This window comes from Pan paniscus, chromosome 11 (genome assembly GCF_029289425.2).
Source record: "Pan paniscus chromosome 11, NHGRI_mPanPan1-v2.0_pri, whole genome shotgun sequence".
In the NCBI taxonomy this organism is placed as follows: Eukaryota; Metazoa; Chordata; class Mammalia; order Primates; family Hominidae; genus Pan; species Pan paniscus.
In genome coordinates, this window is record NC_073260.2 from 39516483 (window position 1) to 39541888 (window position 25406).

Here is a 25406-nt window from a genome sequence, read left to right on the forward strand (position 1 = left end):
AAAATTGTATAAAGATAATCTTGGAAAGTTAGTGCCCCCAGCGGCTTAGAAGAGCAAATGAAAATATCTGGAGGAAGATAACATCATCCCTAGCTTCAAATAATTTCTATAAATAATGTTTCAAATACAATGTCCACCAATCAATCAAAGATTACCAAGCACATGAGGACATATGCAGCATGAGGAAGAAACAGCAAAAACAACAGGCAACAGAAACATCCAAAAGGACATGTAATGAGGGAATAAGCAAATGTAGTCTATAAAACTATAGTTATTTTGTTCAAAGGCATAAAAATAAAGCTTGAAAATTTAGCAGACAATTGGAAACTATAAAAAGCAACATATAGGGTTTTTAATGAATATTCTATAATTTTAAAATAATGTCCAAAAGAATTTAATAATTGAGTTTAGCTTCATATTAGGCCCAGTTCAAGAAAGATATAAACTGGAAAACAGATCTGAAGAAACTACGTAAAAAAGAAACAAGGAAAAGTAAAAAATACAGAAGAAAAGTTAAGAAATACCGAAGATATAGTTAGAAAAGGGTACAATATACATTTACTTAGAATTCCAGAAGAAGACGGAAAATGAATTTGAATAGATAATGACTGAGAATTTTCAAAACATTGAAGAAAAACATCCATCCACAATTCAAGGTCAACAAATCCTGAGAAGAATAAATAAAAGGAAAAATACACCTAGCCAGAAGAGAGAAAAAGTAGGAGAAAAGATGTCTAAAAGCAGCTAGAGACAAGAGTTTCTTGCAAAGAAACAGTAAGATTATAATATGACTTCTCAACAGCAATAACGAAAGCCTAAAGACAATGGAACAATATATTCAAAGTATAGAAAGCAAATTACTATCAACCTAAAGTTCTATATGCTGCAAAAATATCTTTCAAGACCACAGGTAAAATAAAAATATTTTTAGACAAACAAAAGCTGAGAGAATTTGCCTTCAGTCAATAACACACAGTAAGAGAAATATTAAATGGTGATCTTCAAAAATAACAATTAATCCCAGATAAAAAGTTGGAAATGCAAAAAGAAATGAACAGAAATGAAAATAAGGTAAAAAGTGGGTAAATCTAGATGACCGGTAACTCTACTAAAACAATAATACTAATGTCTGTGGTGTTTAGAAATATTTATATAAAAGTAGCATTTAAGTTGCAGGGCATACATGGAACTAAAATAGTCTAAGGAACTGATATTATCTGTACTTCTAAGTTAAAGATGTACGTTGTAATTTCTAGTAAAAGTATATACATTTATTCCTTGGTATCCATGGAGGATTGGTTCCAGGAATCCCTGCAAATACCCAAAATCCATAGATGTTCAAAGCCTTATATAAAATGGTGTAGTATTTGTGTAAAACCTATGAATATCCTCCCGTATACTTTATCGCTAGATTACTTATAATACCTAATATAATATAAATACTATATAGTTATTATACTGTACTTTTATAGAGAACAGTGACAAGCAAAAGAGTCAGTACAGATGCAACTATCCATTCTTTCTGTTTTTGTTTTTGTTTTTGAGATGGAGTCTTGCTCTATCGCCCAGGCTGGAGTGCAGTGGCACGATTTTGGCTCACTGCAACCTCCGCCTCCCAGGTTTAAGCGATTTCGCCTGCCTCAGCCTCCTTAGTAGCTGGGATTACAGGCGCCAGCCACCACGTCCACCTAATTTTTTTGTATTTTAGTAGAGATGGGGTTTCACTATGTTAGCCAGGTTGGTCTCGAACTCCTGACCTCAGGTGATCCACCCACCTCAGCCTCCCAAAGTGCTGGGATTACAGGCGTAAGCCACCGCGCCCGGCCGCAACTATCCGTTTAAAAAAAAAATTTTTTGTTCCACAGTTGGTGAAATCCTTGGAGAAGGCTCAAATGTAGTTCCTAAACTAGAAAGGAAAAAATTAGATAAATTAAAAAAAACAAGATCAATACAAAAGAAAGTAAATATGGAGATTTTAAAAATATGTGTAAGAAATAGAAAGCACACAATAAGGTGAAAGATTTAAACCTAAATATATCGATAATTACATTAAATAAAAATGAAACAAATATTCCAGTTACAGGATAAAGATTTATAGACTGAATTTTAAAAAACTTAAGCGATTGTATCTAAAACATAAAGAAAGAATGGTTCAATATAAGAAGATGAAAAAGATAAACCACTTTAACCCTAACACCGCCTCTCCAAAGAAAACCTGCTGCGGCAATATTAGAAAAAACAGACTTTAAAGCCAAAACATTACTAAAAATAAAGAGAATCACTTTATAATACCTGTACCAGGAATACATAATAATACCTAAGTTAAGTATACCTAATAACATACCCACAATACATATAATGCAAAACTGGACAAGAACTATAAAGAAAAATTGAAACAAACCCACAATCATAAGGGAAAGCTTTAACACCTTTAAGTAATTAACAGAACAAATGGACAAAATGATGTTAAGTTAATATAGAGGATTTGAACAATAAGTTTAACACAAACTAGATATAAATTATATAGAACATTATACCCAACAAGGTGAGAATACACATGTAAAAAACACACAAATACACATGGAGAACAATTATAAAAACTGATTATATACTAAGTCTTAAAGGAAGTTTTGACAAATTTCGAAAATATTGACACTGATATCATACAGACCATATACTCTGATCATAATAAAATTAAACTTGAAATCATTAATAAAATATATCTATAAACATTTCATGACCAATAATGAAGAAAGACATATTTCTAAATAACCCACAAGTCAAAGAAGAAATCACAGTAGAAATTAAAAATGCTGGCTGGGCGCAGTGGCTCATGCCTGTAATCCTAACACTTTGGGAGGCTGAGGAGGGTGGATCATCTGAGGTCAGGAGTTTGAGACCAGCCTGACAAATATGGCGAAACCCCATCTCTACTGAAAATACAAAAAATTAGCCGGGTGTGGTGGTGGGCACCTGTAATCCCAGCTACTCGGGAGGCTGAGGCAGGAGAATCTTTTGAACCCAAGAGGCGGAGGTTGCAGTGAGCCAAGATTGCACCATTGCACTCCAGCCTGGGCAACAAGAGAGAAACTCCATCTTAAAAAAAAGAAAAAAATGCTTTGACCTGAATGAAAAGAAAAATAATGCATATTTAAACCTACAGGCAGCTAAAGCAATACAAATTTATAGCTGTAACTGCATATATATATATATTAGAAAAGAAAAAAGGTTGAAAATTAGTAGACTGAAAATCCATTGCAAGAAACTAGAAAATAGTAAAAACAATTGCAAAAAAAGTAGAAAGGAGAAAATAATAAAAATGTAAAAATAAATTTGATGAAACAGAAAAACAAACATAATACAATAGATTAACAAAGCCAAAACTGGATTTTTGGGAAGATTAATAAAATTGATAAACTTCATTGAGAAATAATTTTAAAAAATAGAGAAGGCATAAATAACCAAAATCAGAAATGAAAAACGGCATTACTACTGATCTTGCAGAATTAAAAAATAAAATATTCTGAAAAAATGTATGCCAATAAATTAGAAAACTTAGATGAAATAAATTATTAGAAGACTATAACTTATCAAACTGACAAATAGAAACCAAAATAGTCATATAATTATTAAAGAAATTAAATGTATATTTTGAAGTCTCTCTTCCTCGCCACACAAAACCAAAACCAACTAAACAAACAAACAAAGAAAAAGCCCAGCCTGATAGTTTTACTGGCCAATTCTACCAAATATTTAAAGGAAATTACACAAATTCTTCAAAGGCACAGAAAAAGACCATCCTCTAACTCTTTATGGTAGCACAACCTTGAAACGAAACTTAAGAAGATTAAGAATAAAGAAAAATTCAGACTAGTCTCACGCACTATAAACAAGATTTTAAAATCCTAAAGAAACATCAGCAATTTAAATCTAGCTTCATATAAAAGATAAAACAATAAAATATGGTCATGAATTGGAGGATTCAATATGGCAAAGATGTCACTTTTATTCAAATATAGAGATTCAGCTGGGTGCAGTGGCTCACGCCTGTAATCTCAGCACTTTGGGAGGCCAAGGTGGGCAGATCACTTGAGGTCAGGAGTTCGAGACCAGCCTGGCCAACATGGTGAAACCCCATCTCTACTAAGAAGTACAAAAATTAGCTGGGCATGGTGGCGCACACCTGTAGTCCCAGCTACTCGGGAGGCTGAGGCAGAGAATCGCTTGAACCCAGGAGGCAGAGGTTCCAGTGAGCCAAGATTGCGCCACTGCACTCCAGCCTGGGTGACAGAGTGAGACTCCAACTCAAAAAAACAAAAACAAAAAAATCAGCCAGGCGAGGTGGTATGCGCCTGTAGTCCCAGCTACTTGGGAGGCTGAGGCAGGACAATCACTTGAATCCAGGAGGCGGAGCTTGCAGTGAGCAGAGATTGTGCCACTGCACTCCAGCCTGGGTGACAGAGCGAGACTGCATCTCAAAACAAAGAAACAAACAAACGAACAAACAAAAACAAATACAGGAATTCAATAAATTAAATAAATTTGCAAAAGGTTGATACTTTGTTTTCTTTTGGTGAAACTTAATAAGCTGATTCTAAAATGTATATGAAAATGCACAGGGCTGAGACTATCCAAATCACTTGTGAAGAAGGAAGTAGGAGAACTTCCTCTATTAGATATCAAAACTCATTACAAAGCCATAGTAATTAAGAGAGTATGGCATTAGTGCAAGAATAGACAAATACACAGTGAAACAGCCCAGAAACAACCCAAACATAAATGCACTTGACTTACGACAAAAGTAGCACTACAGAGCAATGCTGGGGGAAAAAAATGAAGTTTTCAAATCATGCCTAGTAATTTGGGTATCCTTATGAAAAAAAAATAAAGCTGGATATACCACTTCACGCCACATACAATAATCAACCAGATGGACTGTAGACTTAAATGTGAAAGGCAAAACAATAAAACTTTTAAATAGAAGAATATCTTTGTAACCCTGGGTAGGAAAGATTTCTTAAACATGGCACAACTCTCGAGCCCAGGAGTTTGAGACAGCAGTGAGCTATGATTGTGTCACTGCACTCCAGCCTGGGTGACAAAAGGAGACCCCGTCTCTAAAAAATAAAAATAAAAGTAAACACGGCACAAAATCACTAACTATAAGATTGATAACCTTTAAATTAAATGAGCTTCTAGTCATCAAGAAACACCACTAAGACAGTGAAAAAGTAAACCACTGAGTGGCAGAAGATAACTGCAACACATATAACTGATAAAGGGGTTATAGGCAAAACATATGAAGAAGTCTTACAAATCAATATAAAAAAATATAAACAACCCATAGAAACTTAGGCAAGAACTCTAAATGGGCATGTCTCATAAACACATGAAAAATTAATCTCATGAATAATCAGGTAAATGTAAATTAAAACCACAATTAACTTACCCACCAGAACAGCTAAAATTGAAGTCTGACAATACTAAATATTGGTATTGGTAAGGATGTGGTGCCCACAGGATTGTATTCACTGCTGGAAGGAATGTAAAATTAACATTACTGTTTTGGAAAATAGCTTGGCATTACTTACTAAAGTTGAAAGTAAGTATGCTCAAGGAACCAACAATTCCTGTCCTAGGAATATACTCAACAGAAATATGGGCACATGTGTAAAAATATACAAGAATGTTAATAGCATTTATAATATAAACTGAACTCAAATGTCCATCCACAGAATGGAAACACTATGGTATGTTCATTAAATAGAATATATACAGCAATGAAAATGGATGAACTATTGTTATAGGCAAAAACACAGGTAAATGACAAGCCAGACACAAAAGATATCTTGTTTAATTCAATTTATATAATGTTCAAAAATAGGCTAAATTAAACTACAGTCTTAAGGACACACTTTGGCAGTAAAATTATACAGAAAAGGTACAAAGTATTTACCATATAAATCAAGATAGTGATTCTTTTTGCAGGGGAAAAGGTGGTTGTAATTGGGAAGAGGCTATGGGCTTCTAGGATACCAGCAACTATTTCTTGATCTGAGTAGTGATACATGAGTGTTCACAGTATAATAATTTATTTAGGTGTATATTTATATTTTAGGCATCTTTTAGAATACGTAAAGTATATTTCACAATAAAAAGCTTAAATACTTTCAGAAAATACTACTACATTGACTTGTATGGTCAATTAACCTTAGGACAGAAACGAGGTTGAAGCATTTGGGTAGGGGTAAAACTGAGCAGGAATTTTATTGTGGAAGTATACTGGATAAGGATATTACTTAACATTCAACTGAACTGTAAAGTTTCTAAGAACAGGGATTGTGTCTAATTTCTTTGTCATATATCCTCAAGGCCACATTTGGTCCCTGGCATATGGTATGATTCAATCAATATGGTAAAAGAATGAATGCTTTCTTGATACTTTCCAAAAAGTGGCAAAGTAGTGGTCCAACAACATGGATCTCCAACTATCAAGAAACTAACTAAAATTTTTCCCTAGAAAAATGTAAGTCACTAGCGTATGAAACATTCCATCTTTCATTAAGTGGAAGAAATAATGAAAAGAACTACTCCTTTGGAATTAATTCTGACATACAAGCATAAAATAGTGAAGTGGAAGTGAGACACATGAGAGAGAAACCATGATGCCATCTTGCAGTTCAGTTCACAAGAGTTAGAAGGAACACTAGGATTAGAGATTCTTTAGGAAAGATAATTTGATCAAGTTTAAAGAAAAAAGCTGTATGATGCCATAGCAGAAATCACACTGTAATAAAGTTTTTTGCAAAAGAGATAAAGTTTCTAAAAAGTAAAATTCTAGGCCGGGTGCGGTGGCTCACGCCTGTAATCCCGGCACTTTGGGAGGCTGAGTCAGGCGGACTGCCTGAGGTCAGGAGTTTGAGACCAGTCTGGACAACATGAAGAAACCCCGTCTCTACTAAAAATACAAGAAAATTAGCTGGGCATGGTGGTGTGCGCCTGTAATCCCAGCTACTTGGGAGGCTGAGGCAGGGGAATTGCTTGAAGCCAGAGGGTGGAGGTTGCAGTGAGCTGAGATCTGAGATCACACCACTGCACTCCAGCCTGGGTGACAGAGTGGGACTCCATCTCAAAAAAAAAAAAAAAAAAAAAGTAAAATTCTACACTATACAAACAAGTTAATCTGACACTATAAAAACAATTAACCTCACACCTGTACTCCCAGCACCTTGGAAGGCTGAGGCGGGCAGATCACTTGAAGGTCAGGAGTTCGAGACCAGCCTGGCCAACGTGGTAAAACCCCATCTTTATTAAAAATACAAAAATTATCCAGGCATGGTGGTGGGCACCTGTAATCCCAGCTACTTGGGAGGCTGAGGCAGGAGACTCACTTGAACCCGGGAGGTGGTGGTTGCAGTGAGCCGAGATCGTGCCACTGAACTCCAGCCTGGGCGACAAGAGCGAGACTGCCTCTCAAAAAATAAAAAACTAAAATAAGTTAATCTGATAAGAAAGAAAAGAAAGTGGCATCTAAAGAATCCAATATGGTTGTTGTGTAAGGTGTGCTATGATAAGTTCAGAATTTTAAGAGACTTGTAAAACAAAGAGAATCTTGTAAGTAAAGTTAGAGCCCAGAATGAGCGGAGGCTGATGAAAAAATGTTAAGAACAATAAAAAGGACTTAAAAAATACATGTAGAGTAAGAACAAGAAAGAAAGTTCAGGCCCACTGCTTGGGGCAGATGGTGCAGTGTTGGCAGATGATGCAGAGAGAGCAGAACTATGTAACTCCTATTTTGCTTTTGATTCTCTATTAAGGGGAAATATTCAAAATGAAAGGGGTGGAAGAAACATGCTCAAAGGAAATCTGAAACATATCTTACATTAAGGATCTAGGCAGGCTTCAAGAAGGAGGGGAGACTTGTGCTGTCTCTGAAAAATAATACTGGGAAAATAGAACACACTAAATAGGAAGAACAGATTGGGAAAAAACCGAGGTAGGGTAGAAGCCTTCTAAATACTGTATTTCATCAATTTTAAAACACAGTATCTTGTCCACATTTTAACATCTCTAAAATTGGAAAGTATCTTAAAATAAATGGTAAAAAGCATTGTGCATAGTTAACTGGCAGTACTTTTTTCTTTCTTAGAGGTATACAAAATAATAGTGTGTCTTACAACTGACGATGTTTTAGATTTAATTTCTTCCCTGAGATTCTGTAGAACCTATGCCAATCAGAGTAGAGGTCAAGGATCCTAAATCCTGATTAATCAGCTCATAAGAACTTTAAGGCAAAATTTAACTCACAATAAACTAAAACAATTTATATCCTAATAGCATTCATTTTGGAATCTACTCTTGTATCTTCTTTTCCATTCTCTATCTGGTTTTGCTTCTCCTTAATCGTTTCTTCTTTTCTCCTAACCAGTCTACTATATTTGCTTCTCCACTCTCCTCCTCATTCCCTCTCTTTTCTATTGTTTCTCCCTTTTAAATCATCCCCCTTTCTAAAAGTTAAAAAGTAGATAGCTCAAGTGTTCTATGTTTTTCCTAGTAAAATCATGAAAGTCACATCTCACACCTACAAATTCCATGGCTGATTTTATTTTTGTGCATCTGTGTACTTACGGAACTGGGATAGCTTCTCCAAAGCAGTATCTTTCCAAATGTGGTCTGAGATCTACTGAATCAGAATCTCTAATGTGGATCCCAGAAATCTGTGACCTCAACAAGTTCTACATCATCAATATTATGAAGAAAAAGCTAGGCCGATAGCTTCCTTCCTTCTTCCCTCCCTCCCTCTTATCAGGTCCTTCCCTCCCTCCCTCCTTCCTTCCTTCCTTCCTTCCAGACAAGGTCTCACACTGTCACCCAGGCTGGAGTGCAGTGGTATGATCATGGCTCACTGCAATCTCAATATCCCAGGCTCAAGAAATACTCCCACCTCAGCCTCCCAAGCAGCTGGACTACAGGGCACACACCACCATGCCTGGCTAATTTTTTGGTATTTTTTGTAGAGACAGAGTTTCACCATGTTGCCCAAGCTGGTATTGAACTCATGAGCTCAGGCAATCCATCCACCTCGGCCTCCCAAAATGTTAGAATTATAGGCGTGAGCCACTGTGCCTGGCCTTTATCAGATTTCTATAAAAGCCAAGTTAGTGTTCTTCAGTGAATTATTATAGTAGTAACAATTTCCAACTCTCATTTAGTTTCAAATTTTGATCACAAAATGTTTCTTAATCCTAATGTTTTCTTATCGTAGAAAAGAAAATTGTTAAGTATACTATATTTGCAGTTTCAAAACAATAATAGATGACTTCTGGTTCTGTCCAAGGTGAGCACTGTTCACTTAACAGAGCCCTGGAGAGGAGAGTGCAGCACAGGGAGAGAGAGCCCTGGAAATATGCAGAGTGATCAGTGATACATCGGTATTTAGAGGTCACTAAATACCAGAATTCAGCAAAGAACTGATCAGAACATGTATGTGAGGAAATTACCCAAAGCTGGCAAGGAAACCACCTGAAAAAGTTAGAGAGAACAGTACCCAGCACTCACTCAACACTGGAGACACTGCCTGTTGCCACCAGCCAAAATGGGAAAACTCTTAATTCACAGGGCATTGAGTAGTGCACTCAAAAAGGTTTTGCCCCCGTGATGAGAAATAATTAGCCACAGACTGAGCAGTGCTATAGTTAAGCCTAATGAATCATAAGAGTAAGACCCTAAAGGATCAGTTTCCAAGCAACTTAACTACATTCCAGAACAAAGCTCATTGTTTTATATAAACATAAGATTTATAAAACATAAAAATATCCAGCACCTACCAAAGTAAAAGAGACCCAATCGAATATCACTAGACACAAAGAAACAAGAAAACATCACCCATAATGAAGAAAATAATCACTGAACTGAAATTGACCTAGAATTGCCATAGATATAAGCATTAGTAGAAAAAGATATTAAAATAGCTATTACAATTGTATTTCATGTGTTCAAAAAGTTAATTAGAGACACAGAAGATATAAAAAAGACTCAAATCAAAATTCTGGAGGGGAAAACTACAATATGTGAGTGAGATAAAGAATACATTGAATAGATTAATGGCAGACTAGACACTGCTGCTAAGACTAATAAACATAAAGGCATGGCAATAGACACTATCCAAAATAAAACACACAGATAAAACAATCAAAAAGAATTAAAAGAGCATCAGTGAGCTATCACATAACTTTAAGCAACCTAACATATGTGTAATTGGAGCCCTTGAAGGAGAAGAGAAGGGAGGGGACAGAAAAATATATGAATAATGGCCAAAAAATGCCCATATTTGATGCAAACGGTAAGTCCAGAGGTCCAAGAAGCTCAATAAATTCAAAGCACAAGACAGGAAGAAAATGCCACCAAAGCCCATCATAATCAAAGTGCCCAAAACCAGAGATTAAAGGAAAATCATAAAAGAAGCGAGAGAAATGAGACACATTACATACAAAGGAACAACGATAAGAATTAAGCAGATTTCTCATCAGAAACAATGCAAGTGAGAAGACAGCTGAACATCTTTAAAGTACTGAAAGCAAAAAGTCAATGTATATACAGCAAAATTTCTTTTAAAAACAATGGCGAAATAAAAACTTTTCAGATATACAAAAACTCAAAGTATTCGTCACAGCAGAATCACACTCCCAGAAATGTTAAAGGAAATCTTTCCAGCAAAAGGAAAACCACACCAGATGGAAATATGGATCTACATAAAGGCATTAAGCACACTAAAAATGGAAATGACACCAGTACATATATAAGATTTTTTTCTTTAATATCTAAATCACTTAAAAAATAAATGCCTATTTAAATATTATGAAGTATATGATGTATAAAAGTTAAATATATGAGAACAACAGCATATAGGCTGGTAGAGGAGAAATATAGGTGTATTGTTAAGTTTCTTAAACATATGTGAAATAGAATAATACCACTTGCAAATAAACTGTGATAAGATGTACACTAAAGACCCTAAAGGAACCACTAAAATAACAGAGGTATTAGCTAGCAAGGCAAGGAGATAAAATGGAATAAAAAATTCATGAAAGAAGGAAAAAAGCCATAAGCAGTTATAACATTTAGTTATAAAATCAAAGAGAACAAAAGAGAGAAGTTGTTTTTAATTTATTAAAATTCAAAATTCAAAAGAAAACAGAAACATCATTAATCATTAAGCAAATGAAGGTTAAACTCATGAGATACCATTACAGACTTAATTAGAAGGGTTAAAATTTAAAAGGCTGACTATATCAACTGTTTGCAAGGACAATGGAGGAACTGGTGGGAATATAAAACGATACAATCATTTTGGAAAACAACTTGGCAGTTTCCTAAAAAACAACTACTATATGTTCCAGCCATTCCACTCCTAACTATTTACCCACAATAAATGAAATCCTTTGTCCACACAAATACCTGTACCCAAATGTTCATAGCAGCTTTATTAGTAATAGCCAAACAGTGGTATAGTGGTATAGCCATACAATAGAATACTATTCAATAATAAAAAGGAATTAAACACTGACAGACATTACAACATAAATGAATTTCAAAGTATTTATGCAGAGTGGAAGAAGCTCAGAGCCTTCCAAAAGCTGCCTACTAACTCTGAGTTACCATATCCTGTAAGGCTCTCCATGATCTGACCCTCTGATCTCTTTGACTTCATCTCCTGTACTCTCCTTGCTCACACTAGCCACACTGACCGCCTTACTGTTCCTTACTATTTCTCGACTATGCCACATCCTCTCACCTCAGAGTCGTCCCTCTGCCTGAAAAATTCTATTCCCCATGGTTTATGCCTTCACTTCCTTTAGATCTCTGCTCAAATGTCATCAGAAGCCTTCCACAAACACCATTTATTTAAAAGAACACTCAACACCTTCTGTGATTCTTTGTTGCCTTTAACCTGCTTTACTTTTCTTCATGGCACTTATAATCATCTAACATATTACATATTTGTTTACTTTAAAAAAATCTCTCTCTGCTCTCTCCACTTGCCACCGCCACAGATGTATGCCCAGTGTCTAGAAGAGTATCTAGAACACAGCAAATGTTCAAATGCTTCTGCTTTTCTAATAATCAGGTCAGAAAAGCGGGTATTGTACCAAATTCTGAAAATTTTCAGAAACATCCAGCAGTTAATCAAGGGGTCTATAATCACTGACATAAGTTTTTAAAAAAGAACATATATCAACTCAACAAGCTTTGCAGTGTACAAATAGTAAACTGTAAACTATAGCTACACTTGTTTTTTTTTTTTTTTTTTTTTTGAGATGGAGTGTCGCTCTGTCACCCAGGCTGGAGTGCAGTGGTGTGATCTCGGCTCACTGCAAGCTCCTCCTCCTGGGTTCACGCCATTCTCCTGCCTCAGCCTCCCGAGTAGCTGGGACTACAGGTGCCCACCACCACACCCGGCTAATTTTTTGTATTTTTAGTAGAGACGGGGTTTCACTGTGTTAGCCAGGATGGTCTTGATCTCCTGACCTCGTGATCTGCCCGCTTCAGCTTTCCAAAGTGCTGGGATTACAGGTGTGAGCCACCGCGCCCAGCCTACACTTTTAATAAATTAAAAACAACTTCTCTCTTTTGTTCTCTTTGGTTTTATAACTAAATGTTATAAGTACTTATGGCTTTTTTCCTTCTTTCAGAAATGTCCAAAAACTTCTGTCTAAAGATTTAAAAAAATTCAAATATATACTTACCTATACTGATGATAATTGTAAAAAGTAATTATTTTAAGTTAATTAAAAATTCTGAAAAATGGCTAATTATGTATTTAATGATTAAGAGTGGCTATGCATATATTTGCCTTTTTAAAATATTGATTTAAGGATTCTTAATGTGTTTTTACAACATGTAATTTTGAGAACAAATTGTGTACAGTAGAAAACATTTGGTATCATAATAATTAATCTGATTTCTTTACAAACACAGAGCAGAAGTCCACTGGTAAACATTTAAATAACTTAGAGTAAACACATTCTAGACAGCATATAATTTATTGCTAAGGGCTCCAGAGTCATAGCTATTTAATTAAAATAAATCTGGACTATACTTTCATTACCTAACTACTATACTTAAGGCACTGATACTAATATAATGACTTCTCACTTATTTCAACATCAAAAGTCACCAAAAAGAATATATATAGCTTAACAAGTATTAACTAAGCCACAAAAAGAGTAAAAATCAATAGAGAAAAAGGTCTCCGTCCATTTATTTAACAGATATCTAATGAGCATCTTACACAGGTATTAAGTGTAGCACTCAAATCCCTATCCACCTGAATTATTATTCAAAATGTTTCCAGATTAAAATAAAAACACTAGAATACAACACTGGAATGGGTTCTCATTAAAGATTCTTATGAAGTGCCAACTAAGAGCACTGACACTATGCCAGATAAACTGGTTTCCTACTACTTCTTAGACAAACACTAAATCTCTTCAGCTTTCTGGTATCTGAAAAATGAGGATAATACCCCCTTATCCAGCATCCAGATAGCAGGTACTATATCATTTATTGGTCTCTATAATGCAATTGTCAATTAATCATATTCTGACTTACATTAACTTTTACTAAGGTTTTAAACTATTGTTTAAATACTTAGTTTAACTTTTTGTGAATTCCTGTCTATGTAAGTTCCTTCAAGGTAGAAACTGTGATGTAATTTTCAGAATCCTCTATTATCAATTAGTATTGTTACTAAATATTAAGTATTTGGGAAGAAGAGCTGAGGAAGACGAAGCTTTGTAAAATATTCCTTTTATACTTTTGTATGGTAAGTGACAAAAATGGGGAAAATAATGCAATTACAATGTGTTTTAAATTAAACTAGTAAGTCAACAAATAAGCAACTTTACTTCTGCCCAGATTCAAGAGAAGGGAAATTAGACTCCACCTATTGGTGGGGGAGTAGCAAGGTCATAATGTAGAAGGCCATGTGGGATGGGGGATATTTTTGTGGGTATCTTTAGAAAGTACAATGTACCACAACCTGTAGGCGAAAAACTATAAAGATTCCCAAATATTAAAGAAGATAAATACAAATGCAAGAACATCCCATATTCACAGGTAGGAAAACTAGATATTGTAAAGATGTCAATTTTCTCTACCAATGCAACTCCCAACTTCCCAAGAAGACTGTGTATGGACTTTGAAAAGCTGATTCTGAATTTCATATGGAGGACTAAAGAGCCAAGTATAGCCAAAACACTCCTGAAAAGGAAGGATACTGTGGAAGTATTGTACAATCAGATATCAAGCTTTATCTTAAAACTGTCATAATTAAGATAGTGTGTGGAATTTGGTGCAGAAATAGACTGACAAATGGAATAGAATATAAAGATCAGAGACATATGGAGTTACATGCATCTTTGGAATTACAATGTGCTTCAGAAGTAGCACCACAGAAATCAGGTAATAGTGACACACAAGTGATTTTCAAGATGGAATAAAATAAAATTTTATTGATGTCTACCTCATACCACCAATTCCAGATGGATTAAAGACTTGAATGTTAAAAGCAAAATATTTAAAACACTCAGTTAAATATATAAAGAAATATCTTCTTGAATCCTCCAAGAGAGGATTTCTTGAACAAGCTGCCAAAGTAGGAACCATAAAAGATTGATAATTTAAACTACATTTAAATTAAGAACTTATTTTTATCAAGATACCATAATGAATGTGACAATATAGCTCTTACTATGTAAATCTAATGATGATAAATCTAGAAAATCTGTGATAATTGTTGATGAGGTTATTTGTCCCAAAATAACTTTTACACTAACTAGCAAAGTAGAAATCTATACACAAAATTCAGAGCAGATATGAGTAAAACTCATCAAATACCTACATCTAACAATAGCTTCAATCTTACTATTCTAATGGCACCCATAAATCTTTCATGCCAGATGGAGGTCAATACGGTAAATATATACGCAAATTTTAAAAATCAGTAAACAAATACTTTGACCATAGCCAATGTCTCAACCAAATCATGTGATTTTTAAATGATAGATTAAACAGTGAAGATGGTAAGAAATCTAAGTCATAATAATCTCATTAAATCATTAACATGCTGAGTACCATTCAATAGACACCAAATCTTGCTGGGCACCAGGTGCTGCAGAATATACAAATAGTGGAGACATAGTCTCTGCTCGTTAGGCCTATCATCTAATTAGCAAGCAGTAAATACAGCTATAGAGAGATAAGTCAAATTTCCATCTAAATCTCAAATCAATCTGTTTTCCTTCATCTCCATTATCTCTAAGCTACTAACATCTTTTTCTTGGACCTCTGTAACCCTTCCTAATGATCTCTTGAATTCATTTCATTCTATCACAATTTAATCACTATACTGCAGCTATAATAACCTTTCTGAATTCAAGAGGACCACAGATGTATTCTTTGGAGCAACTGACTCTAGATTCAGAAACACCAGGTACAGGGCTAAAAAGCCTGTACTGAATAAAGTCCAAAAGTCTTTATCTAATCTGCCTCTATAACTTTGTAAGATAAGCACCTACCTGCCGTAGGGGGAAAGTGAGAATTCTTCTTTAGAAAACTAAATAAGAACAACCTCCAGATACTGATATTTGGAGGTATCTCTAAGGAAAATGCCAGCTTGCCCAAGCATCCTTAAGTGAAGTCCACCAGAAGACAAGCAATCTACTTTTTAATATTTCAGAAAAACAAGCAAAAAAACCTATTACACCCATAGACAAAATGCTATCAAGAAAGGAAAAGAGAACAAGAAAAAGCTCTTGTAAACTAAATATCATAATAGCAGAAAAAAAGAATTCAAAGGAAAAAGGTAAAGAGAAACCTGAGGAAATCTTTCAGAAAATAGAGCGAAAATCAGACAAGCAACCCAAGAGTTCCAACATCCAATAGAACAGGGACTGCCAAATTTTTTCTACAAAGAACCAGAGAGTAAATAGCTCAAGCTTTGTAGGCCATACAGTCTCTGTTGCAACTACTTAACTCTGCTGTTACCGTGTGAAAGCAGCCAAAGAAATGTGTAAGCAAATGGGATAGACAGAGGCCAGACATAGCCTCTGAATCAGTTTGCTGACCTTTAGAATTAAAGAAGAAAAAAAAAAAGAGCAAAATGAGAAAACACAGAAGAATAAATGACCAAAGAAAAATCTAAGAAAATTACCCAGAACTAAAGAATATGAATTTTTAGAAAGAAACAGTCCAACACAATGACATCATCATCAAATTTCAGAATACCAGGGATGAACTAATCACAAAAGCTCCCAAAGAGGGAAAAAACAAAAAAACAAAACCAGGTCCTGTACAAAGACTGGAAAATCAGCTGGGCGCAGTAGCTCACGCCTGTAATCCCAGCACTTTGGAAGGCTGAGGTGGGCAGATCACAAGGTCAAGAGATTGAGACCATTCTGGCCAACATGGTGAAACCCCGTTTCTACTAAAAATACAAAAATTAGCTGGGCGTGGTGGCATGCATCTGTAGTCCCAGCTACTCAGGAGGCTGAGGGAGGAGAATCGCTTGAAACCGCGAGGTGGAGATTGCAGTGAGCCAAGATTGCATCACTCGCTGCACTCCAGCCAGGGCGAAAGAGCAAGACTCCATCTCAAAAAACGAAAAACAAAACAAAACAAAACAAAACAAAAGACTGGGAAATTATATGATACTAGCTTTTTAAAGTATAACACAAAGAAGATAGAAAGCCTTCAATATTGAAAGAGAATTCCAACTAGAATTCTATATCTAGTGAAACTAGCAATCACATGTCAGGAGAGAATAAAGGTATTTTTTAGAAATACAATTACTTATATTTATCTCCAAGGTACCCTTAATTAGAGGGCTACTGCAAGATTACTCCAATAAAACAACAGAATAAAGCAAAAATGAGGAAGGCATAATACCTAGGAAAATAGAGATGTAAACACAGAAAAGCAGCTAAGGAAAGTCCCAGAACAGGAGCTGCACAACAAGCCTAGCAAGTTCACATAGGAAGTAGGGGAAGAAGAGTTCAGAAGAACATCTTTAAAATAAAGAATGGAAAAGCCGGGCGCAGTGGCTCACGCCTGTAATCCCAGCACTTTGGGAGGCTGAGGCGGATGGACCACGAGGTCAGGAGATCGAGATCATCCTGGCTAACATTGTGAAACCCCGTCTCTACTAAAAATACAAAAAATTAGCTGGGCGTGGTGGTGGGCGCCTGTAGTCCCAGCTACTCGGGAGGCTGAGGCAGGAGAATGGCGTGAACCCAGGAGGAGGAGCTTGCAGTGAGCCGAGATTGAGCCACTGCACTCCAGCCTGGGCGACAGAGGGTGACTCTGTCTCAAAAAAATGAAATAAAATAAAATAAAATAAATAAAGAATGGAACTGACATATTTGAGCATGTAAGAAATATTACTGGCCAGGTGCGATGACTCATGCCTGTAATCCCAGCACTATGGGAGGCCAAGGCAGGCGGATCACAAGGTCAAAAGTTTGACACCAGTCTGGCCAATATGGTGAAACCCTATCTCAACTAAAAATACAAAAATTAGTCAGGCATGGTGGTGGGTGCCTGTAGTCCCAGCTACTTGGGAGGCTGAGGCAGGAGAATTGCTTGAACCCGGGAGGTGGAGGTTGCAGTGAGCCGAGATTGCAACACTGCACTCCAGCCTGGGCAACAGAGTGAGACTCTGTCGCAAAAAAAAAAAAAAAAAGAAAAGAAAAGAAAAAGAAATATTACTGACAGCATGTGACAGAGATATGGAGCATTTAGAGAAAATTAACCACAAGATACACAGAAAGCCAGGCAACTAAAAAATGAGGTAATTATTAACTTTTTAAAAAGTAAAAGTTAGTACTGTATTTCACTATTTGACTCAGCAGAAAACAATATCTCCATAATCAATATAATGAGTTTATATTATATTAATTTAACCAAAAATTGTAATATATGTAATTATATGGGGGAAGGGAAGTAGGAGAGCAAGGTAGGAACCTAGAGCTCCACCTACCATAAGAAAAAAAAAACTAAACCTGATTAATCAAGAAATATCAGTCTACACGTTATTTAGTAATAGAGGTAAATTTCAGGGAGAAAGGCCAAAAGGATTAACAATGGTTTCTTCCAAGTAGGAGGACTTGTAGGTGGAGAATATAGGATATTATAAGCCCTCTATTTGTATTTGGCTTTTAAAACCATGTAAATATATTATTTTTAAAAATTATGTTAAAATAATTAAAATGTATTTTTAAAAAGCAAATAACTAGCAAAGAATATTTGCAGTACTAATTGTAGACAGAAGATCAGTATCTTTCAAATTATAAGGAGCTCTCACAAAAGACATCAACATAATATAATATATACAAATATATTAACAGGCAATTAACAAAAAAAAAAAATTACTGCCCAGGCAATGTGAAAAAAAGTTCACCCTTCAAAGTATTTAAAAATCCAGGTTAGAACAACGAAGTGGCACAATTTTAACCTATCAATTAGCAAAAATTTAAGAAGTGGGTAATACCAATGTTAAAGGATTTTACAAAATGTATTGCTTGTGAGAGTATAAGGCTGTGTATCATTTCTGGAGGAAAATTTGGTAACAAAATAAAACTTTAAAAATATGTATGGCATGTGATTCGGCAATTTCTGCTAAAAATGTATCCTCAAGTAAATAGTAACAAATGTGTATAAAAGGGTTCAGCTGCAAAGGTAATATTTTAGCAAAATTGTCTTAAGACTGTCTTTTTCATACTGATTTAGCAGAAAAAATATAATAGCCTTACCTGAACTGTACGTCCTGCATTGATATGCTCTTCATGCAACTTGTCCCAGATTCTGCACCTTTGATACTATATAAAAGAAAGAAGGGAGGTATTAAATTTTTCATCACTAAAGGGTTATTTCCCATTACCACAAAAATCCCCACTCACCCACCCAAACTTAAACATGCTATCTAGAGAAGACAGTGATTTAGTAGTGGTAATTAACTTTCCAATCACATACAAGTAGGAAATTATTAAGAATGCTGCATACAAAATTACGGAAATTATAAAATAAACCAAAAAAACCCCACTAAGCAGGTTATTTTATTTTACTGAAAAAGAGAATGTATTTTGTCTACGTTGCAAACTCTCTGGAGATGGAAAATATAAAGAATTAGAATGTAAAATAATATAAAAAATGAAAAGAACAGTGTTCATAAGATATTCTTATTGTATATGAAGAATTGTACGTTTGTCAATGATAGTGTTAAGTATTGAAAACTAAAATCTGAATTTAAAAAAAAAACACTGAAACCACAGACTAGAGAGTAAATAAAAAATGAGACTGCACTTTTAATATATATGTTTTAATTTTTACCAAGGCAACTGTTAGCTTTCAGAGTATCATCCAAAAAGAATTACGAACAGAATCATGGGAATTTTTTCATTTGATAGGAACCATAGGAATATGTGATAATATTATAGCAGAATATTTATATAGACTATAAACATCAACACCAAATATCATATATTATTTTTATTGGAAATTAAAAAATCAAATAATTAAAATGTTAGCAGATGTGAATAGTTACATTAAACACATTTTTGATACTTTACACATCCCCAAAACATCAACCTAGAAATAATTTGAAAGGATAGAAATATAAAAATTCCCTCATATATGCATAGAAAACATAGATTATAAGAGTAGAGCATTAAAAAAAATTTCTAGGGCATTTTTATATTCCTTATTCTGCACATTCTTAAAATTTGGTAAAGAATGATGTAGCAAAAACTTCTTTTGATACTCCTAAAATTTTTACATAATCTAAGAACTAAACAACAACTATTAAGCTTAAAACAATTAGACCGGCCAGGCGCGGTGGCTCATGCCCGTAATCCCAGCACTTTGGGAGGCTGGGGCAGGTGGATCACCTGAGGTCAGAAGTTTGAGACCAGCCTGGCCAACATGGTGAAACCCCATCTCTACTAAAAGTACAAAAAAATTATCTGGGCGTGATGGCAGGTGCCTGTAATCCCAGCTACTTGTGAGGCAGAGGCAGGAGATCACTTGAACCTGGGAGGTGGAGGTTGCAGTAAGCCAAGATCGTGCCACACTGCACTCCAGCCTGGGCAACAGAGTGAGACTCCTTCTCAAAAAATAAATAAATAAATAAAAATATTTTTAAAAATTAGACCATATTGAAAATGTATTTACCAAACATAAATTTAAAACCATTACCAAACCACTTTCATTTATAAGAAAAATTTAATTGATGCCATCAGATCCAGTGTGAAAGCTCTTTTAGGCAGTGTTATAACAATAATAAAAGTTTGAGAAAGGAAGCCAGAGATTCATGTTTGAAAATAAACCACTTTTAAATTAATTGCCCACTACTAACCTGTTGTGATATTTTAAGAAAAATTAACACTAAGGAAACAGAGTTGAGAATTTGTAGATGCCAAGGCTATCAGAATTCATGGATCAGAGAATACCAGAGAGGAGAAGGCTGCATGGTGAAGGGCTAGTTGCACTGAGAGGAGAGGAATACACTGAGAGAGAACTCCAGAGATCTGCAGGGTTTTCCTTTTGAGTCTTCAACAAAGGACTCCTCCACACATGCATGTGAGGGAACAACCCGTGGTCAGAAAAAGAACAGGTAGAATAATTCCTGAAGATCACCCAAGGCTAGAAATGGTACATGTGACCACAAGTCAGAGTGGAAAACCTTGGAATACACTGAGTATCAGGTAGAATACTCCAAAGTATTGCTCTCTGTAGGAAAAAATTAGCCCTGAACTAAAGGCTGTTCTGGTCCTAAGCAAGAAAGGTTAAAAGAAAGACTCAAGGCTGGGCACAGTGGCTCATGCCTGTAATCCCAGCACTTTGGGAGGCTGAAGCAGGCGGATCACAAGGTCAGGAGATCAAGACCATCCTGGCTAATACGGTGAAACCCCGTCTCTACTAAAAATACAAAAAAATTAGCCGGGTGTGGTGGCGGGTGCCTGTAGTCCCAGCTACTCAGGAGGCTGAGGCAGGACAATGGCGTGAACCTGGGAGGCAGAGCTTGCAGTGAGCCCAGATTGTGTCACTGCACTCCAGCCTGGGCAACAGAGCGAGACTCTGTCAAAAAAAAAAGAAAGACTCAAAAGGATCAAACTGTTCCCAACGAAACTGTGTTACAGAATAAAGCTAAAAAATATTTAAACAAATTTAAAAATATTCAGTACCCAATAAAGTAAATTTCACAATGTCTGGTATCCAAAAGATAATTGCCATGCATGCAAAAAAGCAGAATAACATGATCTGCAATGAGAAAAACCAATCAACAGAAATAGACCCAGATATGATAGGGATAATGGAATTAATAAGTGAGGATATTAAAAACAGTTATTATGATATGTTCCATGTATTTAAGAAGGTAGAAGAAAATATAAGCACATTAGAAGAAAAGCCATATAAGATATTTTAAAATATTAAATTAATAGAATTTAAAAAAAGAGTACCTGAAATTAAAAAATGCACTAGATGGGATTAATAGCAGATAAGACAATGCAGAAGATTAGTAAACCTAAGGACACAGCAATAGAAACTATCCAAAATGAAACACACAGAGAAAAATAAGTTGAAAATAAATTAACCAAGATCAATAGTCATGGGCCAAATGAAAACAACATAAAATACATGTAACTGGACTCCATGAGAGAAAAATAATTTGAAAAACTTAACGGCCAAAGATTTTCTACATTTGAGAAAAACGAGAAAACCATAGATCCAAGAAGCTCAAAGGACAAGAAAAATGAAGAAAGCTATACTAATGCACATTACAGTAAAATTACTTAAAATAAATAAAGAAAAACATCTTAAAAACGGGAAGAAAAAAGACACATGAAATACGAAGAAACAAAGGTAAGAATGACAGAAGACTTCTTGTGAGAAACAATCCAAGCCAGAAGACAGTGGGACAACATCTTGGAAGTATTTGAAAATGACAGAAAATGCAACCTAGAATTCTATCCCCAGAGAAAGTTTTTTTTAAAATAAGGCAAAATAAAGATATTTTTAAACATTAAAAAGCTGATAGAATCCATCACCAGCAGAAAGGTGTGCTAGAAGGAATGTTTAAAAAGTACTTCAAGTTGATAGAAAGGGGATACCTGACAGAAACCGGATTCTACACAAATGAATGAAGAGCATTGAAAATGGCACATACGGATATATATGTAAATATAAATATTTTTCCTTATTTTTACAATCTCTTTGAAAAATAACACAATTTAAAGCAAAAATAACAAAAACAAATGGGGCTGATAATGTATGCAGAAGTAAAATGTATAGCAACCACAGTAAAAAGACCCTAAGAGAGGACCTAGAAGTATACTGTTAGAAGGTTCTTATATGTGAAGTGAAATATATAACATTACTTGAAAATAGACTGTGATGTTAAAGATGTATACTCTGAACCATAAAGCAACCACTAAAAAAAAATAAAAATAAAAAACCAAGAGCTATAGTAAGCCAGCAAAAGGAAAAAAATTGAATCATAAAAAATATTTGATTAATCCAAAAGAAAGAGGGAAAAGAGAACAGATGGACAAATAGACAAAAATAGCAAGACGGTAGATTTAAAGATAATCATTTGACAAAACTGAACAATTATTCGTTACAAAAACTCTCAGCAAACTAAAAAATAGAAGTTAACTTCCTCAACCTGACAGCAGCAATCTACAAAAACCCTACATTTAACACCATACTTAAGTGGTGAAAGACCATTCTCTAATATTGGGAAGAAGGTAAGGATGTCTGATCTCACCATTCTTACTCAACTTCATACTGGAGGCCCTAGCCAGGGCAATAAGGTTAAAAAAGGAAGGAAGGATGAAAGAAGGGAGAGAGGGTGGGTGGGGCAAAGACTAGAAAAAAATAAAATTGTCTTCACAGATTACATGATTGTCTACATAGAAAATATCAAAGAATCTACAGAAAGCTACATAATATTAAAAGGTGGCCCAATGATTGCAGGACATAAACTGAGAATTACTTGTATCATGAAGATAAATAATATCTACCCCATAGGGTAGGTAAGAGTAACTCACCTCACTATGCTTACCAAATATCAAAAATACAAAACCAACAACACAAAGAATATATCTCAGGAATGTTCTGAATCTAATGCATTAGAAACTATTAACTGGTGGTGTCTGTGATATTATGAGTATATAAATATTACATATATATAATATATATACATTGGTCTTTGTCCACAGTTCCTTGATCATAACTCCCATGGCCCATGTGGGACACATGACAGACACATGTCTTTTGTTACAATGCTGGGGCACTTTCAGTGTCCAAAGTAGACCTCAGGAAACAGAATCTCTCTCTGACCTCCTGCCCTCCGAACCTGCCAATGGCAGGACTCTAAACTGATTGTGGGTCATAAGACACTCATTCCCGAGGGGGTCCTGCCCCATACCCTGGAGGAAGAAACGTTACATGGAGAGGCCAATAAGAATCTGAACAGACAGGCCTTGCTGGGTTTCTCCACTCAGTCTGTTAGTATTAGATCATACCCTTTTTGTCCAATCACATTTTGACATGGTTGTCCATGCTTCCATCATGCCTATCCAATGAAGTCTCCATAAGAGGTACAAGAGGACAGAATTTAGAGAGCTTCCAGAGAGATGATCACATGGAGGTTCCTGAAGGGTGGTGTCTCCAGGGAGGACATGGAAGCTCTGCACCCATTCCCTCATACCTCACCTTATGCATCTCTTCAGCTGTATCCCTTGTAATATCCTTTATAAAGAACTGGTAAATTGTCTCCCTGAGTTCTGTGAGCCATCCCAGCAAATTAATCGAACCCAAAAAGGGATCGTGGGAACTCCAACTTGAAGCTGGTTGTTTAGAAGTTCCAAGGGCCTGGACTTGTGACTGGTGGGAGGGAAGGGTGTGGTCTTGTGGGACTTGGCTCTCAAACTGTGGTTTCTGAGGCTATCTCTAGGTAGATAGCACCAGAATTGAATTCAACTGGAAGACACCTAAGCTAGGGTCTGTTGAACTGATTGCTTGCTTGAAATATGGGGAGAAACTCACACACATTTGGTCACAGAAGTCTTCTGTGTTGGTGACTGTTGTTGTTGAGTGAGAGTATAAGAGAAAACATGTTGTGTGTTGATTTTTCCATTCACAGTGCCTATGCTGAATGCCTGGGTAACCTAACTTACTTGTTATATTCTCCACTTCCAAGTATCAACCTTGCATGCAGGTTTTTTTCATATAATATCTTAATCTTCACAATAATCTTATGAGGAAGATTATAATTTTACTATTACAACTGTCTAATATCATAGACATTTGCAGCTTTCCCATGAATTATTAAAATGTGAATGTTCAAGTACTACACTCACTACCTGGTGAAATCATTTGTACATCAAACCCCAGCAACACACAATTTACCCATGTGATATTCCTGCCCATATACTCCCTGAACCTAAAATAAAAGTTGGAAGAAAAAAAAGAGAGGAAAGGAAAGAGAGAAAAAAAATAGAAGATGAAGGAGGAGGAAAAGGAGGACATAGAAAAGGGAATAAAAAAGTGTTGTAAAAAAAAAAAATTGGTTCTACAGGTTTTGAGAGGTTTATTTGTCAATGTAACTTGAAAAGTTCCACCAGGGGACAGGAACAATTTTCTTCATCTTTTTAAAATTCAGATGAGTTTATTCGTCAGTGTTTATACTGCTTCCACTGCCCAGACCTTGGGAAGAACAACTTTTGGCTTGTGTGACAGACACCACACCATGGCCCTCCAGGTTTGGAGATGGAGCACTCAGTCTAATTTTAGCAGTAAGATTAGACTAGTGAATGATAGTCCCACTTCTTCCTTCTTCAAAAGCATGGATGGGGAAGACCTTCCTTAAGCTGAGTGATTCCATCTTGCCCACCCCTTGCTGCCCCTGGAACGGGGCTCTGCAAGTTGCTGTCTCCACAGGGCTTAGGTCCTGATAAGAGGCCAACTGTGAGACAGTGGCATTTAGGACTACACATGTGGGACACATGACAGACACAGAGGATGACTTGACAGAGATATCTTCAGCTTCCTCCCTGTCTTCTTGATGTTCTCGTTCAGCAAGAATATACCCTTCTAGGTTGTTATAGTTTGACAGTAGATAAGGACAATTTTAGTTAGTTCAATCAATATCTATTGAGCACGTACTATGTGACAGGCATTGGAAATACAGATAGGCGTTGGGGAAAATGTCAAAGTCCTTGCCTCCTTCAGTGTACAGTCAGGAAGGCAGTAAACATCCTTCATTTGCAAAATATTTTGTACCCCTCCACTCTCACCAAATATGGTCACATCTTCCAATACACAGACTGACTCCTGTCCCCCTTGGG

The 25406-nt window shown here is 35.7% G+C and overlaps 1 protein-coding gene across 6 annotated transcripts in view; it reads right to left on the reverse strand.

Annotated features, from left to right (window-relative positions):
- The window catches only part of STX17 (syntaxin 17), a 67919-nt gene that overhangs the window by 26898 nt on the left and 15615 nt on the right, over positions 1-25406 (reverse strand). For all 6 annotated transcript variants that reach the window (XM_003820634.6, XM_014346208.4, XM_008974075.5 and 3 more), the window contains exon 3: positions 18810-18875. In XM_003820634.6, the coding sequence (XP_003820682.1) occupies positions 18810-18875 (66 nt within the window). The remainder of the gene's footprint in view (positions 1-18809; positions 18876-25406) is intronic.